The sequence below is a fragment of the Tyto alba genome, unplaced genomic scaffold, assembly GCF_018691265.1.
Source record: "Tyto alba isolate M040663 unplaced genomic scaffold, T.alba_DEE_v4.0 Super-Scaffold_10, whole genome shotgun sequence".
NCBI classification, from domain to species: domain Eukaryota; kingdom Metazoa; phylum Chordata; class Aves; order Strigiformes; family Tytonidae; genus Tyto; species Tyto alba.
The window spans coordinates 23,827,587-23,849,546 of record NW_024881262.1 but is presented as its reverse complement, the minus strand read 5'-3'; the positions used below and the strand labels follow the sequence as shown (position 1 = coordinate 23,849,546).

Sequence of the window (21,960 nt, the reverse complement as noted above, 5' to 3'; positions counted from 1 at the left end):
TTCCACAGTATACCACTCCTTCCTACATTTTTTTTTTTTTTTGGTATCCATTTGCAGATTGCCTAATTACAATCTCTATACATTGAAATTGGGATTAAGCAGGCCCAAAAAAGTGAAGATGATGGAGACTTGAATTTCAGAGAGCTAGTCTGAGGTTCCTATTTTAAGGCCAGTCAGATTTAGGACTGTCAATCAGAAGGTCACATTGGCCTTCAAAGACTGCTGTGCTACGAGGCATTTCCTGATGCTAAGCACCCTGGCTTAGCTGCCTATTGCCACGGCGGGTGGAGAGCTGTGAGATCAATCACTCCAATGTATCAAATACCCAGCAGCTCAGTGCTCTTGTCTAGGGGATATAAAAAAATTATTTGCCCTAATCTCATTTTTTCTGAGTGATGGTGCAGCCTCAAAGCGAAGGAGACGTTCTCCAGAAGAGCCTGCCCCTGGGGTCCACCACCATCGCAGGGCAAGGCAGCCGCCGCACTGGTCTCTGCAGCACCATTTCTCCAGAAGTGTCCCTCCAGCTCTGGCAACCCACCGGTGAGGACACCTGATGGGCCCGGGGCCTGCATTTTGTTTCCATGGTCTCCACTTTCTCCAGGGGAGGTTTCCTGAGCTCGGCCTGGGGCACCTGCAGCACTGACAGAGCAGCTGGGGCAGAGATCTCCCCCGTGCTTCCCCTCTCCCCCCCATCGCCTTGCCAAACTTTTTACAATTACTTTTATGAGTTTCCCCAAGGGAAAAAAAAGATTAAGGCACAAGTAAGAAAACCAGAGGCATGTGGAGTCTGGCTGCGGCGTGGGGGCCGGCTCAGGCTCCCACCTGCACTTGGGGGGCTGCTTTGATGCCTGCAGCACACGGGAACTCCCATTTTGACTCCCGGGGACCATTTTCTCCAGCAATTTCACCACACCTTGTGCTCCCACCATGTTACCTTCCTTTGCAGATCCGCCCCCGGACAGGAGCGTACTTCACTTCATCTTTCCCAGGGACTGCAAGCTCTACCCGACTCACAACAGCAGTGGCCATTCACAGGGGGAAAAGCTGTTTCCAGAGTTGAGTTTTGGCACCCCACCCCTTCCCCAGTCCAGGGGAATTTGGGATTCTGATCTGTACAAAGTCTGTACAACCAACCTCTTTACCAGAGCCATGATTCCCTACAAGCTGCCTACAACAACTCAGTCCATGGGGAGCCCTTACTTGCTTTCTGGGTGGTTTCTTCATTTGTGTTACAGGAATACAGATTTGCAAAAAAGGTGAAATGTTTTCTGAAGGAGACACAGGCCAGGGGAGGAGAAACTCCGCTCTGGTCTCTTTGAAAGACTTCTTTTCACATGTAGTTTTGGCATGGCTGACCACCAAACCTGCTTTGGGAGGCCAAAAATAATACAGGTACATCACACCTGTGAGAAAAACAAGCATGGGAATGACTGCCATCAACAAAGACTTCCCCATACAGGTTGTGCTCCATGTAGGAACAACCTGCTCTGAGCAACCCACACCCCAACCCCAGAGCATGGGAGTCAGAAATTCCAGATGCAGCCAGAGCCTGCCAAGGCACTGACCACAGGCAGCCCTTTCCAAACTGGGAACAGAGCGGTAAATCAGTCTGCAAAGCCCTACAGTCCAGCTCCCTGTGCCTGCACAGGCAGCCTGCTGGAAAGCTCTGGCATGAGCAGGGTTTGCAACACTTCCCTGCTGGTATCTGAAATCAGAGTGCAGCAAAGGGCTCATCCACAGTGGTAACCGGTGGGGAGCATCCTGACAGGGAGAGCATTTCAGTGCACTATGACAATCTATATTTACAGGAATACAATATCCACAAGAATACACTGGGGACTGGCCCAGGTGGCGGAAGCGTGGCAGCTCCTGCAATTACACTCGACATACGAGAGACGGGATGCCAGCTAACACCTGCCTGCTGTTTGTACAACACCATGGTACAACAGCTGCTGCACGCCCCCGGCATCCCAGACCGCTTGGAAGGTGAATATACTGAGGATAGGATAACCCGAAATTTCTCAGCAGCCAGGGCAAAACTTGATACGATTGCTGGTCTCTGAAAAGGAAGGACACACACGCAGGGATTTTTACCAGGTTCTTTGGGAGGGAGCTACCAAATCATTGATGCCCACGGGTATTTTCTTCTCTGAAAGCTGCAGCTCTTTCTTCTTCCCTTCGAGTCAGTGTTTTATTTGCAAAAGCCTAGTGAAACCCTGAAATCACACTCGAACAAGCTCTAGGAAACAAACCCACAGCTGACAACCTAGCTGCAAGCACTGATTGCAAGAGCACCTCATGCCTCTAAAAGCTGAGCAAAGCCAAATTTCAGCCCAGGTGAGCTGCTCTGGGGCAGTGTGGGTATACATGGCCCTGGCTGGTATCTCTGTACAGAGCAGGGGCAGGCTGCTGTGGTCTGGGTGGAGGGATCGCGTGCAGATGCCACTCTGGTTTATGATCTGGAGAAAGGAGAAACACAGGCGTTCAAGAATAGAGTAACCCCTTGGTGTCCTGAGGGAGAACACGCAGCCCCACACCACCCCGCAGGACAGCTGGGCCCTGCCCTCAGCTCTGCCACCGGTTTCCTCTGCAATGCTGCTGGAGCAGCTAATTTTCTCTTTGCTCACCTCCTGCACTTGCAGCCCTCTCCCCAGCTCCCTGGCACTGCCCCTCGCCCCTGCACCAGCCTGCATTAGGCAGGGAGTACTTTGCCCCGTTCTCCTCGAAAGTACAAGCAACAGGTTATCTCACACAACCCCAAACAAAAGCTGACAAACTTTCCCCTGGGTGTTTTTAATTGCGTTTGAATGATTGGTTTCTCCCCCATCCTCCTTTGCTCTCTGCATCAAGCGTGAAAGGCAGTCATGCCAAGCTCCAGACCCTTTCCTGGCATCAGACCATCATGGGACCAGCTTTTATGAAGCACAGTTATGATAAGGAAAATGAAGAGCAAGAGAGAGAAATGGCCCAGGTTTGCGCTGAGCAGGCTGGATTCTGCTAAGTTACAGCACACAGCACCTAATCAACACGAACTCCTGCTAAATTTAATGAAGCTAAACTCAGTGAAAAGCCAGGCAAAAGAAGATTCAAAAGTAAAGCTGCCAAAATATGTCCTCCTGGAAGGCATGACAGACACTGCCCAGATTTCTGTGGGACGACAGCTAATTTAAAGCCAGAGCTGATGCAAGAAGATTCCAAGAGGATCTGCTGATTACAGTGTGTACCTTTAGTGCGGTTTCAGGAGATTTCACCAGAAAAAAAAGAAAAAAATCTGATGAACTGAAAGAAAAAACTCGGTGAAGTGGTTCCATGTAGGGTGAAACTCTCAAGCACCCGTGGACCTGTGCCACGGTGATGAGGTGTTCTCTGCTGAGAGGGGCTGACCTCCCGCTGCAGCGTGTCCTGCAATGGGGGCACAAACAGGGTCTCTTTATTTCCACCCAGCCGCCTACGACTCCAGCCCTGGGGAGCAGGGGCTGTGCAGCCCCAAAACCTTCCTGCTCGTCCCATGGCCCAGGGCGGACATGCAGCAGAGCCCCGACGGGAGCGTGGCAAAGCGCCAAACACTCCCACTTCAAAGCCGAGCCAAGCAACCAGCTTGTCTGTTGGTTTTTATGACGCCGCTATTGCTTGCGTGGTGAATTCCAGGTGGGGAATGTAACGATAGACGGGCTAGGATCACCTCGTCATTATAAAGTTCAGGTACAATGTGTAGCCCATAAAGAAGAAACCTCTGAAGTTTCATCCTGAAATCGCTGCTCTGAGTCATGAGGGTTTGCGTAGTGTGGGCACAAGGCGTGACAACTGGCAGCATTTGTAACCTTTGGGGAGAAGGTGGGTTTTTAGCCCTGTATTGGAGACAGTAAGAATATACCAACCATGTTTATTCCCGTTAGCGGCTGGCTCATCTGTTGAAATCTTCAAGCGGGGTGCTGGTTGCAAGTAGGGTGAGCTGTGGAGCTTTGTCTTCCAGATGGAGCTCAGCAACCCAGCCTTTCCAAATACAACCCCCCCCTCACCTTACCCCACAGGCTGGAAGGAATAAAGAACAAGTGAAGAGGATATATATATATATATATATAAAGGATATTATGGGCCATGTCTCAAGGAGGAAAAGTACAGCAGCAAAGCATTCCGGTGGTAGGGCAACAGAAGGGCTGGGTCGTTACTACATCTGCCAGCTGTCTGCTGTTTGACTTTGGGGGAAGTCATGTCAATTCTCCACCTAACTTTTCCAGTCTAAGGAAGTATCTAGATGACGGTATTTGCAAACTAAAGAACAAAAATCCTGTACATATAAAATAGGCCAACTCAAGCTCAAGTAACTTCTGTTTGCTGTATTCAGAAAAGGGCTGTTTTCTTTGGCCACAGCTCTTACACATGTCATGTCTAAAGCCAAAGGTGTATGCTGGTTTGTCAATCCTTGTAATGTTACACCACTAAAGTGTACAGTGAAGCACAGAACAGCATCCAAATACTATGGAGAGCCAAAAATTCCCCCATGCTATACCAACAAGCAGGTGATAAGTGCACAATCCTACATCCTGAATATTTGGGACTGCTGGCATGTCTCTGTCAGACAGTGACCCTAGGGGCTCACATCCCTTGAAGATTTTCAACCACAGAGGCAGGGCCTGGCATAACAAATCAGTCACCAGTTGACAGCACGACTCAGATTTGGCACTGTGGCGTAGATAGTAGCAGAGATATTAGTAGCCAGGTGTACACATCTGGAGTGATGTGCACAGGGAAGGCATCTTCCTAAAACAGGCTGAACATTACTTGGATCCTTTAGGGTGCTGATTCACCAAGACCAACACTACTTACACTGACAAACCCTCAAAAAAGCTGCAAATATGCCCCAGCTTTGCCGGACTGACAGGCTGTGGAAAGGAGCAGGGAGTGTCGGGAGTGCCTGAAGGCAGCCAGAAGGGAGTGTATGCTTAATCAGCTTAGCCAAAATAGATCAATAGGCACTAAAAGGGGAGGGTCCTCTCAGAGCCATGCAGCAGACAGAAACCCGCTGCAAGGAGTAGAATGTGCAGATGAGCAGCTCTCCCCAAGATATGATCTGAATCAACCTGAAGCAGCCCCAGCCAGATGCACCATCTGCTCAGAGCATTCCACAAGGACATCCCGGTTGGTGGTGTCAAAACCAGCAAACAGATCAAGGAACGTTAATACAGAACATATCCCCAAGCCAGCTGTCAGGGAGAGATCACGCAGACCTTCAAAAGGGCTGTCTCAGGACCATGCCTCCTGCTTGAGCCAGACTGGAATTTATCAATGGCATCATATACACAGAGGTGTGACTGCCGCTGTAATGCAATGGCTCTCTTGGAAGAGGGGAAGGAATGGCAGGATGGACGTCAGACAGCAGCTGACAAGCCATCCAACAAAAGAGACAGCTGCTGCGAGACAGAAGACGAGACATCCAGTTTTAGTGCTCTAACAAAACAATCCAGCAGTAAGGAAACTCTGATGGAAGATATGGTTTCACAAGTAGCACTGCTACCCTTGCAAGCAAAGGGTCACTCAATCAGATCATAAGGGTAGCAATGAATTCACATCACCCTTCTAAAGTTCACCTACTTGGTGTGATCTCCAGAGAGTTCCCATATGATGCAGGATGTGGCTGATAGAAACGTGGCTCACGAGCAGCCCACAATCTGGGGATGCAGTCCAATCTTACAATCTGCTGCCTATCTCTGGAAGGGGCAGGTTACCTCGGCATCGCTTTTCCTCTTGTCATCTCCTCCAACAACAGCTGCAATCTTTGGGGGCCTGTGGGCAGACAACACAACTCCTCCTGGTCCTGTGTCACACAAAGCAAGCGAGCACGCCGGAGTACCGACTAGAGCAAACAAGGCCAGGCAGCAGCAGGCCAGCGCTGCGTGCTCCTGTAAGCCTCACCGCCCCACGCCGCAGCAAGCGCAGCTTTAGGCCATCAGCCCTTTTGGAAATGGCAGGCACAGCAGCCCCCGAGTCTCTAGAAGATGCACACTGGAGCAGATCACTCTTGCCCGCACCCCAAGGACCCAGTGGTGTGCGTGAGTCCCTCCCAGACACCCTCACTCCCCTCAGCTCTCTGGCCACCACCACTCCTCAGGTGCCTGAGGTCCAGCAGACAGAAGAGCGGCATGCCTCTACCCTTCGCAAGCCCGGTACGTGGGGAGGGAATACAGACCAGGTGGTTTTCTCTCCGTAACTCAGCTTCTCCGTGTGTTTCATACACCGACATGGCTGTCTGAGGTAAAGGGGGGAGCAAACGGAGCCATATTACAAACCCAGCTTGCTTCTTTAAGGACTTTGAAAGGGGACAGGCATTCACGGGGAAGATGAGAACTATCCCTCTTTTCTTTATGGGATGGTTATATCAGCAGCAACACGAGCAGTGTCTGAAATAGGCAGCTCAGGACACTGGCTGGACACGTTGCCTGTATCTTACAAGTAGGATGATTCAGTGAAAGAAAAACAAACAAACAAATAAACAAATGCTGGAGGCCTACCAAAGGCTAATTAGAACTGTACAGCATTTGCCAGAAAAGCCCCCTGCTGAGCTACAGCTTATCCTGGCAAAGGGACTTGTCTGTCCGTCCAGACAAATCACATCCCAGAACAGCTCCTGAGCAGCCGAGGGGCAAGAGGGCTCTCCTGGGGGTGCCCCTCACGCCACCCCTCACCCCTGGACATCCTCAGCGGCACCCTGCAGGGCCCGGTGCCCCTTCTTTTCAACTCCCCAAAGACAAGGTTATGCTGTGAAAACATTTAGGCTGAAGGAATGCAATTCACTAGAGGACAAGCCTCTTCTGGCAACCCGGATTTTAAGAAAGAAGTGTGAAAATTTTACAGGTCTTCCTGGAGAAGTTGGAGTGTCACCAGCCATTTGCAGTACAGCCAGGGGACACCGAGCCGGCTCAGCGCCACCGAGTACACAGCTGCTCAGTAGGGCTCAACCGCACGACATCTTCATGCTTGGCTCGTTCGGTTGATCTCATTCATATACAAAAACAAGGCAGGCCCTGGGAACTCAGTGTATTTACAGTGTTTGAGGTGCATTTTAAAAACCTGATTCCAACTGCATTAAAATTGAATAACTTGGCAGAGAGTCTGTAAAACAGACTGTATTTCAAGACAGAGCAAGAAAGGAAAGAAGGTTCATGCAATTATGCTGACAGTAAAATGCTGAACTTAATTATGATTTCAGAAATGATGACATATTTGTGATGATTAAGTTCAAGATCTGCAGATAAGAGGACGTGGGTAAACTGCTGGGTTCTCTGGACTCTCTTTTTAACTCTCCTCTCCCCCCCTCCCCTAAGGAAACAATCCCACTGCAAGCCTCAGTCTCTTCCTCAGCCTGCCAGTCCTCTCCCTGTAATGTTCGGCTTCTCTAGCTAAATTTAACAAAGGACCAAGGAATTAAAAAACTACAAGGAAATTAAGTTGCTGTAAATTCTGTGAATGCAGGCATCTGGGCTGAAGTGAGAGGTCCTGCAACAGGAGGTCACCTTTTGCTGGGATGCAGAGGAACAAAGTATGGACACGAAGGAGAGAAGGTCCAACCAGACAACACAAAGTCATGGGGAATCAAGCTTCATCACTCCCAGAAAAGCTTGCTAGGTGGCAAGTGTGGAAGGACACCTTCTTCTGGAGGCTGACATCACAACAGATATTAAAGATAGCTTCATGTGTGTCCCTCCCCCATCTTTTTCACTGGCTACCTGTATTGTACAAGTGCTAAAGAGGCAGCTTGCTACCTCCAGGGTCTCCTGCACACAGCGCTCACACACACAACAAGAGGCCTGCTGCTGCCACAGCAAACTTCGCCTTGCTTCTATTCCGAAATTCGGAGTGGGTTCAAAGGAAATTCCAGCCACCTCAAGCTGCTAGAACAACTCCCTCCCCTCATACCCACCTCCCGGTCAGGGGGCAAAAGTGACTCCTTTCCGCATCTACCCCACTTCTCAAACCGATATTCTTCATATTGAGATCATTATACCCCAGTGACCTGGAGCAGACAGCCTTTATCTAGATCTGGGTTACTGTCAAACAAAAACTGCCAGATATTTAGATCCAGAAATTCTCCTTGAAAACTCTGGTAGCATGCTGGCAGTCTTACTGGAATGAACAGAGTAACTGAAATGCTTGTTGGAAGTGACCTGTGCAGGTCTCCAATCCAAACCTCCTTGAGGCATGGCCATTGCCCACAGTAGATCAGGTTGAACTGTAGCTCTGTCTAATTGAGCCTCAAAAGCCACCCAGGAAGGAGATTCCCTGAGCTATCTGAGCAACCTATCCCAGTGCTGCACCAACCCTGTGAGAGAAAGGGCTTCCTATTATCTGATCTGAACCTTGCAAGCTGCATTGTGTGGCCACCGCTGCTTGCTTTACTATCTGCCACTGATGAGGAGAACCTGCCTCCACCAACTCTGTAACTGCTCTTGCAGTCATTGTGGGATGTTGCTAGGTTGCCCTCAGCCTCCTCTTGACCAGGCTAAACAAGCCCACCTCCCCCAGGTCCTAACCATGTTGGCAGTTCCCTACTGGACCCCCCCCATATTCCCATCAACTTTCTTGCCCCAGGGTCCCCGAATTGGATGTTACTGCACTTGCCATTGGCACAAATCCAGCATCTTGTCCATAGTCCAGCACTCAGCATTTCTGGATGTCAGAAGCAGCCTCATGCTGGGTAGTCTTACATAGGCAATTTCTATCCAGCAGGACCATGGAAGAGGTGTTACAGTGAAATACTGGGCAGTCTAAGGTGAAATGAGAACTTTTAATAATTTGTAATAAAGAGCAATATGATCGTTGAGCATTGCTCCATCATCTAGTGATGAGCTGCTCAAATGCAAAACGTGTGGGTCCAGGATGTCAGCCCTGCTCACACTGCTGCATGGGGGTTTTTTGCTACCAGTACCGACTGATGTTTCTCCTGCCCTCCCTGGGGACATACCACACACCACAATGGGGCCCCTCTAGCCGTGGTGAGCCTCAGGCAGTAGCTCAGTTTGGCAAAGGAGCTGGAAATTCTGATTTAGACCAGAAGCTTTCAAGATCACTTCCTCTTTCAGATGAATTCTGTGCAAGTAACTATTGATACAACAGAGACAGACAGCACTAGAGTAAATCAGACAACTGCCCTCCCCACATGGGCCTGAACACAAACATCAGAAAGCCACAACACAAAAAGAATAAAAGCAGGCCTTGGAGTCAGGATCTGAAATCACAGTTTCCCTCTCTTAACCCCTAGCCCACATTCCCGTTCCCTCCTTGCTTTCACAATCCCAGGAGGTGGGTCTGCCTAGCCTGAAAAGAAAAACAGAAAACAAGTCTCCTACTTGATACTGGACTGGGCTTGCCAAGAGACTACGACAGCAAAGGCAGTACTATCCTGATGGATGCAGTGCTGCTCATGAGTGCTGTGCGTGCCCACCCTTACAAGATGGGTCTTGACCCAGAATGGATGAGCGCCTGTCTGAAGCCTTAAATCAGCTCCAGGGGTTGGGAGGGTTTCAGTTACAACCATACAATGTCTCCTACTGGCAATTTCCAGACAGCTTCTTGCTAAGTACATGGATTTGTCAGACCTCTCTTTCAAGAGACCGAGCTCTCAGACATTATGTTTAGATAGTAGATATTTAAGTTCCTTCTTGGAGCTCAACTCTGCAACTCTTTTCTTCTATGTAAAGTCATAAGAAATAAATGATTATGTACAACCAAAATAATCATCATAATAAAGGAACTTTTCCTAGAAGAGAAAATCCTAGAAAGCAGAAAGGGGTTTAGGAGAGATGACTGTGTCAGCAGAGCTATGGGGAGATGATGAAGAAAGACACACACTCTGGCACTCGCAGTACCTGCTAAACACAATCCGCATGACAGCCAACAGGAACTTGTGACAGCTTCTGCTGGCTGCCCTTTGGATTACATTTATCACCAGAAGAGTTTCCCCCCAAAACACCACATGCTTTTGTCAGTATAGAGAATACTAAGAAATAAGTGAGTATCAGCTGATTGAGGTAAAGCAGCAGAAGAGCACGAGTAGAACCTCCACATATTCATCTGACCCAGCTCCAGAGGGTGCAAAGCTAACCAGGAGAGATGGAAGAAAGGTGAGAAACTGAAGGAGTTCAGGATGCCACAACATGTGACATGCCCAGAACAGAAGCTGTAATCACAGCACCCATCAGCAACATGTTCAGTAGTCACCTGCCCCTACCACGTGTCATCCCCTGCCCTCCTGGCTCATTGCTCTTCACAAGAAGGAAGAGCTGGCAGGTGGGGGGGCAAGCATACATCCCGCTCGAAATAGAAGGGCCCTCATCTTGCAGAGCGCAGTGCCAGGCCCAAAGGGCCTGCCTTCTTGCTCCATAAGGAACAGCATCAGCATATCTGAGGACCCTCTCCCGGAGAACGCTGTGACCTGTTGATGCCCTGACCAGCAGAAGCACATTATATCCTGCACTGCCTTGGTCCAGCCTTGCCGGCCTGCCACGCACGCCCGCCAGTGCCCTCACTCTGCAGTAGTCTCACACTCCAACCACCGTGCTGCAGGTCCCTGCCATGCCCAGGGCTCAGCGAGTTCTCCGTTCTTGCTGAGGTGAGGCCAAGGCTCTTCCCAGGCAGCTGCAGGAGGCAGCTCAGCCCTATCTGCCCAATCTGGGCTGTTTGAATTTCAAGCACCGACAGGTAGGGACTTGCAGTTTTGCCCATGCTTTCCATAATGAAAGTCCCCAGAGGATCTGTTTACATTGACTTCTAGGGTCAAGCCTGAGGGTTGACTCCACCCAGTTTAAACCTACCTCAGAGCTTGTACTGAAGCCATCTGCTCTGTCCTTCCTGATCCTCCAGATGAGCTCTTCAAGGAATCAGTGTTGTTTCTCCTTCTGGGCTTGTCTCTAATTACGGGTGTTGGAGACAGGAAGTGGGCTCCGCTCAAGACCAGGCAACTGTGGGTTTGGTGTTGGCCAACTGCTCGAGCTTGCATCTTGCAGGTGAACGGTTTGATCCCAGGCACACAGCACGGAGGCATGGGATTGACAAGTTGATTTCTTCTCAGATCCTGAAGTCTAGCAAAGCTGTGCCAGAAAGCCTCCAAGAGCAAAGGTGTCAGAGTAGATGGCCAGCAGAGCAGGAGCTGGCGATAGTCACGCTTTAGTGATTTCCTTGCTATGGCCTGAAACTACATCCTTAAAGTTTGTGCTATATACCCCTATAAACCAGGGGCATTTTATAGACCACCTGGAGCAAGGGCCACCTTCTGCACCTTCTCCAGCACATGTCTCTTGTGACACAGATGCACTTAGGAAGAAGGGAGCTCTTCCTCCCCAACATCTTGCTCCTTTAGTTCCTTTTTACTCACCAAACACTTAACCAGGGACAAGCAGCTCTTCAAATGTCTAGTCTCCTACCTTTCATTGCCCTACTTTTATCCAGACAGTTTAGATGGTACAGTTGTGAAATGAGCTTGCTGGGATCCAGACAGCTCAGCAGCTCTGGGGACAAGCCACCCCTGCTCTCACGCAGCCCTGGCAGACCACATATCACACCTCTGAAAGGGGCTGGAGGGAAGGAAACCAAGAAGAGTAACTCAGTGTACCAAAGTTGCCTGCATTTTCTTTCAGTTTGTATGTCGTTTTTCAGAGCTGCCCTCTAATTACAGTTTTAGGCTGTATATCACTGGGATTTTTATTTGACACAGCAACATGCACTAGCCTCTAGTGGATCTAGTCCTACCACTTTGTCCAGAAGTCCCTGTTCATGCATGTGTGCAAACTTGGTGTTTGCTTTGTCTATTAATTGCAAGGACACAGAAGCTATGGCTGTGCTAAGAAATTTTTACTGGAGTTTAGAGAACATCAAGTAATTTCCAGAAGCCAATAAAATGGCTTCCCCCCAAACTAGCCATTTCAGAGTCCATTTAAACTGGATCCTGAATTCATCAAGTAAATTAACTCCTTCCTAACATGCTCTATAAAACAAGGCATGCTGCAGAGGATAGGGCCGCCCTTTCTCCAGAGCTTAAAAAAAAACAAACCAACTCCCAAAACAGAACAAAGCATTTTTAATTCTCTAGAAAAAAATAATACTGTTTCATAGGAACTGCATTTTTTCCTCTCCTAAGTCACCCTGCATAGCATAAGAGTCCGCACGATGTTTCTGACTTCCTCCAATTCCATTGCTCTTTCCTGAGTTTTTCTGCTCATGTGATTTGTGTCTAGTCACATGAGCTGGCTACAATGCTCTGTGCCTATTGACACAGGCATAATCATGGCAACAGCAAGTGTTTCTTACAGATTTTGGAGGCACAGCACCTTCACTTCAGCTCTCCAAAGGTCCTTTCCATCACCACCCCACGACTGCTGAGAGGTGAGTGGAAGTACTGAGCAGCCCTACGTGACCAAAAGTCAGCTCACGCAAAACAGCAGGAAGACATTTTTCATTTTCCTGCAAACACCTACGTCCCACTAGAAAAAGACATAAAGAAAAATGACTACCCAAGCAGAGGAATTATGTTCTCCTCTGCAAGCTGTAATGACGCATCACATTCATGAGCCTTGGGAACCCATCAAGGCTTTGGGAACAGGAAATCCAAGCAGGTAACATTCACTGGCCCCGTCCAGAGAGAATATGTCCATCCACAGTTTGCAATGTCTGAACACTTTGGTTTCCTCCGCATTTCTGACACCTACAAGTAGCCCAAATGACATTTACTGGGACCGACATGCCAGCTCCACATTAGCCTCCCAGCTGAACTGGAGGCAGCGGGATTCCAGCCAGCAGCAGCCCCTTGCTTTGTAGCTGACTTGGTTCAACTGTGACAGAAAGCTGTAAAGAACCACCTTGTAGAGGTTACGTTTCTCTGTGCTGAAGTTCCAGAGCTATTTCTCAGTCTAAGTATTCAAAAACGTTATGCTCCTCTTAAACCGTGCTAAGCTTCTCCAGAAAGAAGGGCAAGTGCGTATGGAGAGGAAAGAACGACAGCACTCATCACCTGTTTCAAATCTGCTTGCTAAGCTTCCTTCACACAACCCCCTATCGATGCCTTCCAGCATCACTCTAAATGAGTGCTCCTCACCAAAACGGACATAAGAAGCTTCTGCAGCAGATTGAGGGACACAACCACCAACATGAATGAGCTGAGCAGCACGCCAAGTAAATGAGCTGTGCAGGACAGCAAGGCTAAAATCCACTCTAAACTTAAGAGTAGTTAAAAGGCATCCTCTTCCATGCTATACAATAGACCAAGTCCTCAGAAGGGTCCTTTTCTGTACCATTAAAAGGAGACTGGGCTATAAAGTGTCACCTCCTTGGAGAAACAGCCAGCCCAGAGTAGGAGCATGGCACAGTTAAGACAAGATCTACAAATATCTGTTACTGTGGTCATGTCCCAGGTTGTCCATGGGTACCTCCAGGAAACACATCTGTGTAATCTGAGGTATTTCTGGCAACAGTATTGATACAAAAACCAAAAATGGGTGTTAGGACTCCCAAGTAAAAGGGATTGGTCTCTGCCTGTAAAATATTTCTCATTTTGATTTAGAAAAGACCAGCATTTGTCAAAAATGACCATAAAATACATTCTGTCATCGCTAAAATGTATCTCACAAACATGACCCTGAGAGCACAGGGTTTTTTTCCCCCTACCTACAGATATGTGATTTGCAATGTGAATGCAAACCTGTGAGAGACTATGAAAGCAGACATTTTCTAGAGCACTTCACAAAACACACAGGAGCAAAGGTCAGAGCCTGACTGCGTACATGTTAATCTGATAAAAATAAAACCTGTGTCCTGTCAACAAACTGGGAGTGTCATTGCCAGAGGTACAGACCGGGAGTTACCCTGGCCATGCACTGCATGTCAGAAGAAATACGCTTTGAAGGGCACACACTTAAAAAAAGCTTTTGGCCTTAGTCAGGATTGAGTTTAAGGGATTCAGCAACCTTCCCTGAAGAAAATGCACTTTAACGAGAATGCCAATAAGTCATTTAGGAACTAATAAAAATATCTTGGAGAGGAGGACCAGTGATATACGCATCACTGTTATAAAGACAGGATAAAGCCTATGATAAAGTCAGCTGCATAACTAGGATAACTTTCAATTACCAAAAATATTAATCAAATACAAGAGGCTTCCCTGAAAACATCTCAAAACTGCTCCCTGAAGCACCACAGGCAGATTTTTTTTTTTTAATACAACCAAAAAAAACCTCTGTACTTGCTTCAGCTATTTATTCTCACTTCCCTGAAATAAGTTTCACAAACACAATGTGACTAAGAGAAGGTGTCTCTAAGCTCATAAGACCCTGCCACAGTCACTGAAAATGGACCACAGGCTAAATGGTTCGAGTTGAAGCAGTTTGCAAGGATATACGAGTTTAGACATACCTCTACTGGGGCCCAACAGGTTGAGAGGAAAGAACGACAAGGTAGTAAGAGTGGCAGACAGGGTTTTGGCCAGTTTTACACTGGCCCCCAGTGCACGACACCCATCCGTCACTCACCCGTGGGGAGAGGCTCTGTCGTCCTCACTACTTGCTCAGCACAGCCCCCCACCGCTTGTTGTATTTGAATATGACCACGAGCCCCCCTGAAACTGCAGAAAGCAGGGCCCATCCTCTCAAAGGGGAACCCGAGCCTTCACAGGCAGCAAACGCAGTCTTGGGGCTCATCTGTGAGCGGACATAAGCCCCTTTTGAATGCTAGTCATTAGCGTTGTGGCTGGCATGAACTGTTCTTCTGTGCCCCAGCTGATGAACATGAGCGCTGCTGCCAAGTCTGCTGATAAATAAAAAAGGATAAGGAATGGCCTTATGGTTTTTGAAAGGGCCAACAGAAACTCAGCACTCAAGGCAGCAAACACAATTTGCAGTAACAAACAGATTCAAGTCCAAGAGCAGCTCAGTGGCGATATTCAACATGATTTTCCTCTTAAACATCTGCTTTTAACAGCACTAGAGACAGCTAGAATCAAGCTGATGGGGAATGCTGCAAACTTCTCTGAACAGCCTTCCTCATTCGCTTCATTTATCACCTACCGCCCTCTGCTCTTCCAGCTCCAGGCATGCTCCCCTCTACCTCGCTTCTGTGAGCGGGACTAATTTTCATCAAAGACAAGGCAGGAGAGTAATTGCAGCACACATTTCATTTGTGAAGGGACCCCAGGGAGAGGAGGAGGGGGAAGATAACTCTTTGCTTGCTCTGCTATCTAAACAGTTTGTATTTGTTAGTGTAGAAATAAGTGTGATGACAGAAAACTGATGGCTAAGGAGCAATTCACCCATTAACCTAACATCCGCCACAGTTCACACCCACCACCATTTATACTCACCATTAATATTTATAAGGATGGGAACTTGTGCCTCCGACGACAACAGATGTTATGCCATTTATGAAAGAAACTACTCAAGCATTTTCAATGGACCTTGTCTGTGGTCATCATGTCTTTATCCCGTGCTCTGATTATATTATCCACGGCGAGCCTGGATGACCTACTGACTCAAGCCCAAGAACATGGATAGCAGCACCCTTGCCTGCACAGTCCTTAAAACTTTTCAGGGTTGCATTACATCTCTGTGGATGTTCTTCTGGGGGACAGAGACCTTTCAAATGCACCTGACAGCTCAAACAAAAGTGTGTGAGGCATTACATGGCAGGCTTCCCCATCTCATCAGGATTTGCCACTTACCCGGGCCTCTGAAACACATGGCAAGTAGCTGAGGCTGCAGAATTGTCTCCCACAGTTGCCTTTGCTGCTGTCACCACAGCTGCATTAGTGATCACACATGATCTACAAAGAATTAAAACCTGTTACTACATGCTGCTTTATACTGCTCTGTGCCTGGACTTGCAGGAGAACACATGCAGCAAGGCACTGATCCCATTATCTCTGCTAAAACCACACTGCTCTTGGGCTAAATTGTAATTTACACCATGTGTGGGAGCGCCAGCCTCTGGCAGGACAGAGCTCCCTGCTCTAGCAAGGGCTAAACTCCCACCCTCCACTGAGGAGACAGCAGTGCCTGTACAGCAGCAGACAGCAGGATGGGCTTAAACTAGAAGCAACGATATGGATAAATTGATGGGTTTACTGAAATCCCCTTCAGGAACCACCATGCATGGGCAAGCACTGAGGTATTAGACAAGGTATCTAAGGAACATTTTCTTTTACTAGATTGCCGTTGACATTTCCATTAAAATGCATGAGGTTATCATGAATTGCTTCACCTGATGTGACGGAACTTGTTTAAAGTAGCACAAAAATGTCACATTACCCCTGTGGGCTGGAGCAGATAGCCTGCAGTGACTTCCTCCTCCAGAATGGCAGCTCTAGTAATGCCCTGACACTTATGGCACATACATTTTTAATGCCCAGCACAAACGGCTCCAGCATTTGTCAACTCATTTGACCTGCAGATTTTCAAAGAAAATACAAAAAGACACACTGCAGAACAAGAGCTATCAATGTGTAAAATGCCTTGCCATCAGCACCCACCAAGTCAGAACAGAAATGGGTTGTTACAGCCATGGCCAACTCTCTCTGGCCACTCTTGGCCAAGATTTGCCAGCCCGCTGCTGGAATCTCCTCTTCTCGTGCACCCATAAATCCTCACCCTGTGCCTGTGGCTCCTCACTGCTCAAAACCATGCAGATCCGAGGCGTGTGAGAAATCATTGCTGTTCAGCAGCTGCTGCCAGCAGTTCATCACCCAATCACATCTGGACCACAACTGAGGTGAATTCGGCAGCTCCTTCACTATTTCCTAGGTTAATACTGCAGTATCTCTAACCTAAGTTAGCTCTGAAACACAACTGATACAGACAGCTGCAGTAAAGAGGCCCAACAGATTTGGGGCCTGCATCTGCAGCCACAGCGGTGCGATGCTCCTTGTGTAAATCTGCAGAATTTACACCCACTGTTTGAGCATCTCTGCTTACGTGTGCTAGGAAAAGCTAAGCTTTCTCTGAAGAGAAAACATGCTCACAGACTCCTGGAGTTCATCTTTTACCACATACCTTCAGTGTGCTACTGCACGTTTTATAAACGTGCACGTGTGTCTATATTTGTGTATTTTTACACATCTGCTGACCTTATGGGCCTAGTGTTGGTTAGGAACAAAGATGGCTCCACCAAAATGGCGACACCCATTACTTCACTGTAGTGTGCACCCATAGAATTGTGTTTTTTCCCTGCCATTTAGGCTAACTGAATAACCCATACACAAAATGCAGTCACAGGTGTCTCTACTTGCTTAAAGACAAAGATGTTATGTACCTGACCTGGCCTACACGGCATTTGCTGCTTAGTCTGCGTTAATGGTGCCAATGAAAAGGCTGAGGCGGTTTCCACGTGGCCTTACATGGAGTGTTGGGCACATCAGAATCAGAAGGACAGATTCGGTCATCCGACCCCAGGCACATCGCACTCCGCTCCTGCCCGGTGCAAGGAAACGCGTCACCCGTAGCACAAACTCTATGCCAAAATCCAAGCACCATTGCTTTAAAATAAAAGGAAGAAACATTAAGAGAAGCGGCAATTTCTGAAAACAAAATCTCCTGTCCATTGCAGTACAAAAAGCAGAGTGGTCTGAGCTTAGGTCTTCACGTGCCGGCTTGATCTCCAATGTGCTCCTCTGCGATGGCCGCAAGAAGACAGTGCTGAACGCCTCTGCCCTGCTTTCCTCTTTTTATCAGGCACAGACGCCTATGCGGCGCTCTGAAGATGAAAAGCGGCATTAAATACTAGTGGGACTGAGCAAGAGCCACGCCGGCCTGTCGCAGAGCGCGTGCCATCACCCGCTGCACCACGCGGGGTGAGCCGGACACCGACCCACAGACGCGGATCGAGAAGAAGCGATAGAGCCGGGGGTCCCGGGGCTCTCCGCGCAGCCGCGGGCCCACCAGCTCACCATCCCTCAGCGAGGAAAACCTCACCACCACCAAACCCAGAGGGTTTCAGGGCGGGAGGGGAGCAGTGTCGCACCCCAACAGGGAAGCAGGTGACGCCGATTCAAGCGGGAGATGCGTCTCTCGTTTCCTGGGGCGGTAAAAATATGACAAGCGTCAGGCAGGAGAATAAAAGGAGGGAAACAAAAGAGCGGGAGCGAACACCTGTCGCTCTCCTCGGGGACGGGCCCCGATGCTTTTATTCGCCTCGGCCTGTGGGGGAACTGCAGCTGCCAACTGTCGTCAGCATCAAGTTCCCCGCACAAAGCCGGCCGGCCCACAGGCGGCACCGAGCGCTCGGGGCCCCGCTCCCCACGGCCGCCGGGTGGGGAGGGGACCGGGAGCACCCACGGCCCCCCACGCACGTTTCCCGAGGCTCCGAACTCGGTGGCGGGCTGCGGTTTTTTTTGGGGGGGGAGGGAGGAAGGGGAAGGGGGCACGTCCCCTCCCCAGCACGCCGGGCGTGGCCGGCCCCCGCCCCGCCGTGAGGAGCCCCGGGGAGGCTGCGGGGACGGACCCGCAGCGGGCCTGGCCAACAGCGCCGGCGGCGGCACGGGCGGCCGACGCCAACCACAGACTTCGGCGGCGCGCCTCGCCCCGCCCCCCCACCCCGGCGCAAGACAAAGAGCCCGCCACCCATTGGTCCGTTCGGCCAACGCTCCGGAGGCTGCCCGCGCGGCGCGGCCAATGGGCTCATTGAGATGCAAATGAGAGGGTATAAGTAGGGCGGCGCGGGGAGGGGAGCGGAGCGGCGCGGGTGAGCGGGTCGGGCGGGCAGCGCTATGGCGCCCTCCTTCCGGCCCGGCAAGGGCCGCCCGCCGCGGGGGGACGGGGACTGCGCGGAGCCCGGGGCCGACAGGAAGGTGAGCGGCCGGGGGTGCCGCGGCGGGCGGGCGGGCGGGGCCGGGCTGACGGCGCTGTTGTCCCCGCAGACGAGGAAGCCGCTGGTGGAGAAGAAGCGCCGGGCGCGGATCAACGAGAGCCTGCAGGAGCTGCGGCTGCTGCTGGCCGACAGCGAGGTGAGGCAGCGGGGCGGGGGCCGGGGGCCGGGGCCGGGCTGCGGGGGCCGAGCTGACGGCCGCGGCGCCCCGGGTTCAGTTCCAGGCGAAGCTGGAGAACGCGGAGGTGCTGGAGCTGACGGTGCGGCGGGTGCAGGCCGTGCTGGAGCGCCGCGCCCTGGGTGAGTGGCGGCGGGGCGGCGGGGGGCCGGCCCGGGCCGCGCCTCACCCCGCTCCCCCTCTCTCTGTCTCCCGCGGCGCAGAGGGCGGGCGGCTGCACCGCGAAGCCAGCGAGCGCTTCGCCGCCGGCTACATCCAGTGCATGCACGAGGTGCACACCTTCGTCTCCAGCTGCCCCGGCATCGACGCCACCACGGCGGCCGAGCTGCTCAACCACCTGCTGGAGTCCATGCCCCTCAACGAGGGCGGCTTCCCGGACTTGGTCGCGGACGTTCTGGCGGATCCCGCCCTCGGCCCCTGGCCCGGCGGCCAGGCGCTGGCCCCGGCGGCCGCCGCCTCCCCGGGGCTGGCTCCCCCCGCCTCGGCGCCCTCCCCCTGCCCCAGCGACGAGACCTGCTCCGACTCGGAGGAGGCGGAGGCCGAGCCGGGCCAGACCCCCACCGACGGACTGGACGCTTCGCGGAGGCGCAGCCTGCCCTCCCCCGGCTCGCCCAAATCCATGTGGAGACCCTGGTAACGGAGGGGGCGCGCAGCCCCGCCCCGGGGGCGGAGGAGCCGGGCCCCCCCGGCCCAGCGCGCCTGGCAGCGCTGGCCCCGGCCCCGGCCCCGGCGGGCTCCTTGCGAAGCGCGGTAACATTTCATCCGTGTGCGTGGGGGGGTGTGTGGGGGTGTGTGCGTGCGTGGCATTTTTGTAACTTTAGGGGTGGGGGGTGGGGGTGTTTCTAGGAGAGGTCGGGGGGCGGCGGGAGGGAGGCGGTTTGTAGTAGCAAAGCTCTTCGGTGGACACAGCCGTTATTTTATAGCCCTGTCGCTTTCTCTCGGCCCTTATAAGTGGCCCGACTATCACTACCTTTTTCTTTTAAGAAAAAGCCCTCGTGCATTTCCGAATCGTGGTGGTTAACTCCGTGAGAAGCTCAAGTTAAGTCTGCATGCGCAGTTTTCAGTGTTGTAGTGGTAGCGAAGATCCCTGAAAGGGGTTGGTGTGGTTAGCATCTGTACGTGGTAGCAGTCTAGAATCTCACCTTCAGTGAAGGAAGAGAAAACTAGAAACATAGTGGAATTAGACAAAGGTTTGAAAGGTAGTGGTGGCAGGGTGCCTTTTAGAAACGAGTGTTTTATGCACATTTTGCTTTTAGCACATTTGAGTTTCTTATGACTTTATGTATATTAGGGTGTCAAATGTTTTTTATTTTTAAACTTTAATAAAAAAATACTGAATTCACACCTGATTGCATGTATTGTGGAGTGTGATACACTTCTAACTGGTTAAAAATACGGTTCCTGATTGTTAAGTGTTAACAAAAGTGTGGATATATTGTAGAAACAAGGCTGATAAGCACTTAATTTTTGTACTAAGCAGTGTTAGCTCAAGTATTGGAATTCAAATTTTCTTTTGTTTAGTACTACTAGAAGACACTTAAGTTATTACAGGGTCATACTACTGTAAGGTTGATCTTGGGCCACAGATTTCTGGGCTACTCCTATCTGGATGCCAGTCTCAAACCTACTCTACTTGATCTGCCACCCGAAGGTATTGCTCATCCATCTACACTCCTGACTTCAGAAGTGCTGGGGCAGTCTGCTTGTGGGCCATGACTTCACAGGGGGCTGGGGTTCAGTGGTTTGTTTTTGTTTTGGTTGTTTGGAATTATTTTTTTTTCCATTCTTGAGTGCAAAGTTTAATAGTGTGTGCAATGGATTTGGAAAGTACTCTTTAAAATTAAAAAAATGTTTCTAGTGGGCTGGAGCGGGGAAGCCCTGATGTTCTCGTACATGAGATTTAACACTAGTGGGAGATGCCAGGTTATTTATGCTGTGATAATAGCTTTCAGAGAGCTGTCATTGTAAAAAGAGAAAACAAAAAAGGATCATGAAGTTTCTTAATGCATGGAAGTTCCCAAACATAGAACAAGCAACCTGACTGCCAAGAAACTAGACATGTAACTTCCTTTTGTTAACAACCCTATGGAATAATAAAAATGGAAACTAAGATACTGGTAAGACCTCTCCTTTGTAATTTTCTTTGTTACCTGAGGTAGGTGTTCTTATTCAGAGATGGCTATCACATTTGTTTGGTTCTTTTCATCGCCTTTTGCACTAAATTCCCTTTGAACTGGGGGGAGAAGGGCAAAAACTATCTGAGCAGGGGGAGGTGAGAGCTGCTGTAGTGACCTTTCTGCTTTAGGGAGGGAGGTTAGTGTTTTGAAGTGTAAATGAAAGAGGAGACTGGGACACTTGCACTAAAAGTAACACCCTACACAGAAGATGACCTCTTGGACTAAGCCTGCACCTCTCTAGCCCCAGCACAAGGCCAGATTTATTTTTATAAAGCTACTTCCCCCAGGGTATCACATAGCACTTGATACTTCCCTGTCCTTTTCTGCTCAGCCCAAATAACAATACCTTGCCCTAATCACCAAGGGAAGATCAGACATTACACATCACAGTATGTTACTCTGCTACCCTAATATAGTGGCCCTTGCTTTTCACAGCTAGAGGACACCCCTTTTCTGTAAGGCACTCTCAAGAGGGTGGTAAAGCCAGAGCCTGTTCCCCTAACACCGCAGCAGCCCCCCCCCCAGCCCAGCCTGTGGTCCTAAGCATCCCAGCCCCTCTGCTGGGCTTCAGTTCCATGAGATGAAAGACCCCCAGGTTAGGGCTCTGCTGTGAGAGCAAGTGCAAACCCTGACACTTCAGTGACAGAAACACAGCCCAGAGTCAACATACAAATGCCAGCTTTCATGGAGGGGGGGGGGGCTGGCAGCAGAGTCATCCCTGCTAAGCAGTGTTGCAGAGGTCTTGCCTGATTTTTCCTATAGTGGCCCTGG

General features: G+C 50.2%; 1 protein-coding gene across 2 annotated transcripts; it reads left to right on the top strand.

Annotated features, from left to right (window-relative positions):
• Positions 1 to 18,694: 18,694 nt before the first annotated feature.
• Positions 18,695 to 21,133, top strand: LOC116963819 (transcription cofactor HES-6-like). Of its 2 annotated transcripts, XM_042801079.1 has the most exons (4): positions 18,695 to 18,817; positions 18,887 to 18,973; positions 19,053 to 19,134; positions 19,216 to 21,133. In XM_042801079.1, exons 1-4 carry the CDS (start codon positions 18,737 to 18,739, stop codon positions 19,647 to 19,649), a joined length of 684 nt encoding a protein of 227 aa, XP_042657013.1. In that variant the 5' UTR covers positions 18,695 to 18,736; the 3' UTR covers positions 19,650 to 21,133. The 2 variants fall into 2 exon arrangements, with proteins under 2 accessions (XP_042657013.1, XP_042657007.1); XM_042801073.1 differs by having other exon boundaries at positions 19,053 to 21,133.
• The last annotated feature ends 827 nt before the right edge of the window (positions 21,134 to 21,960 follow it).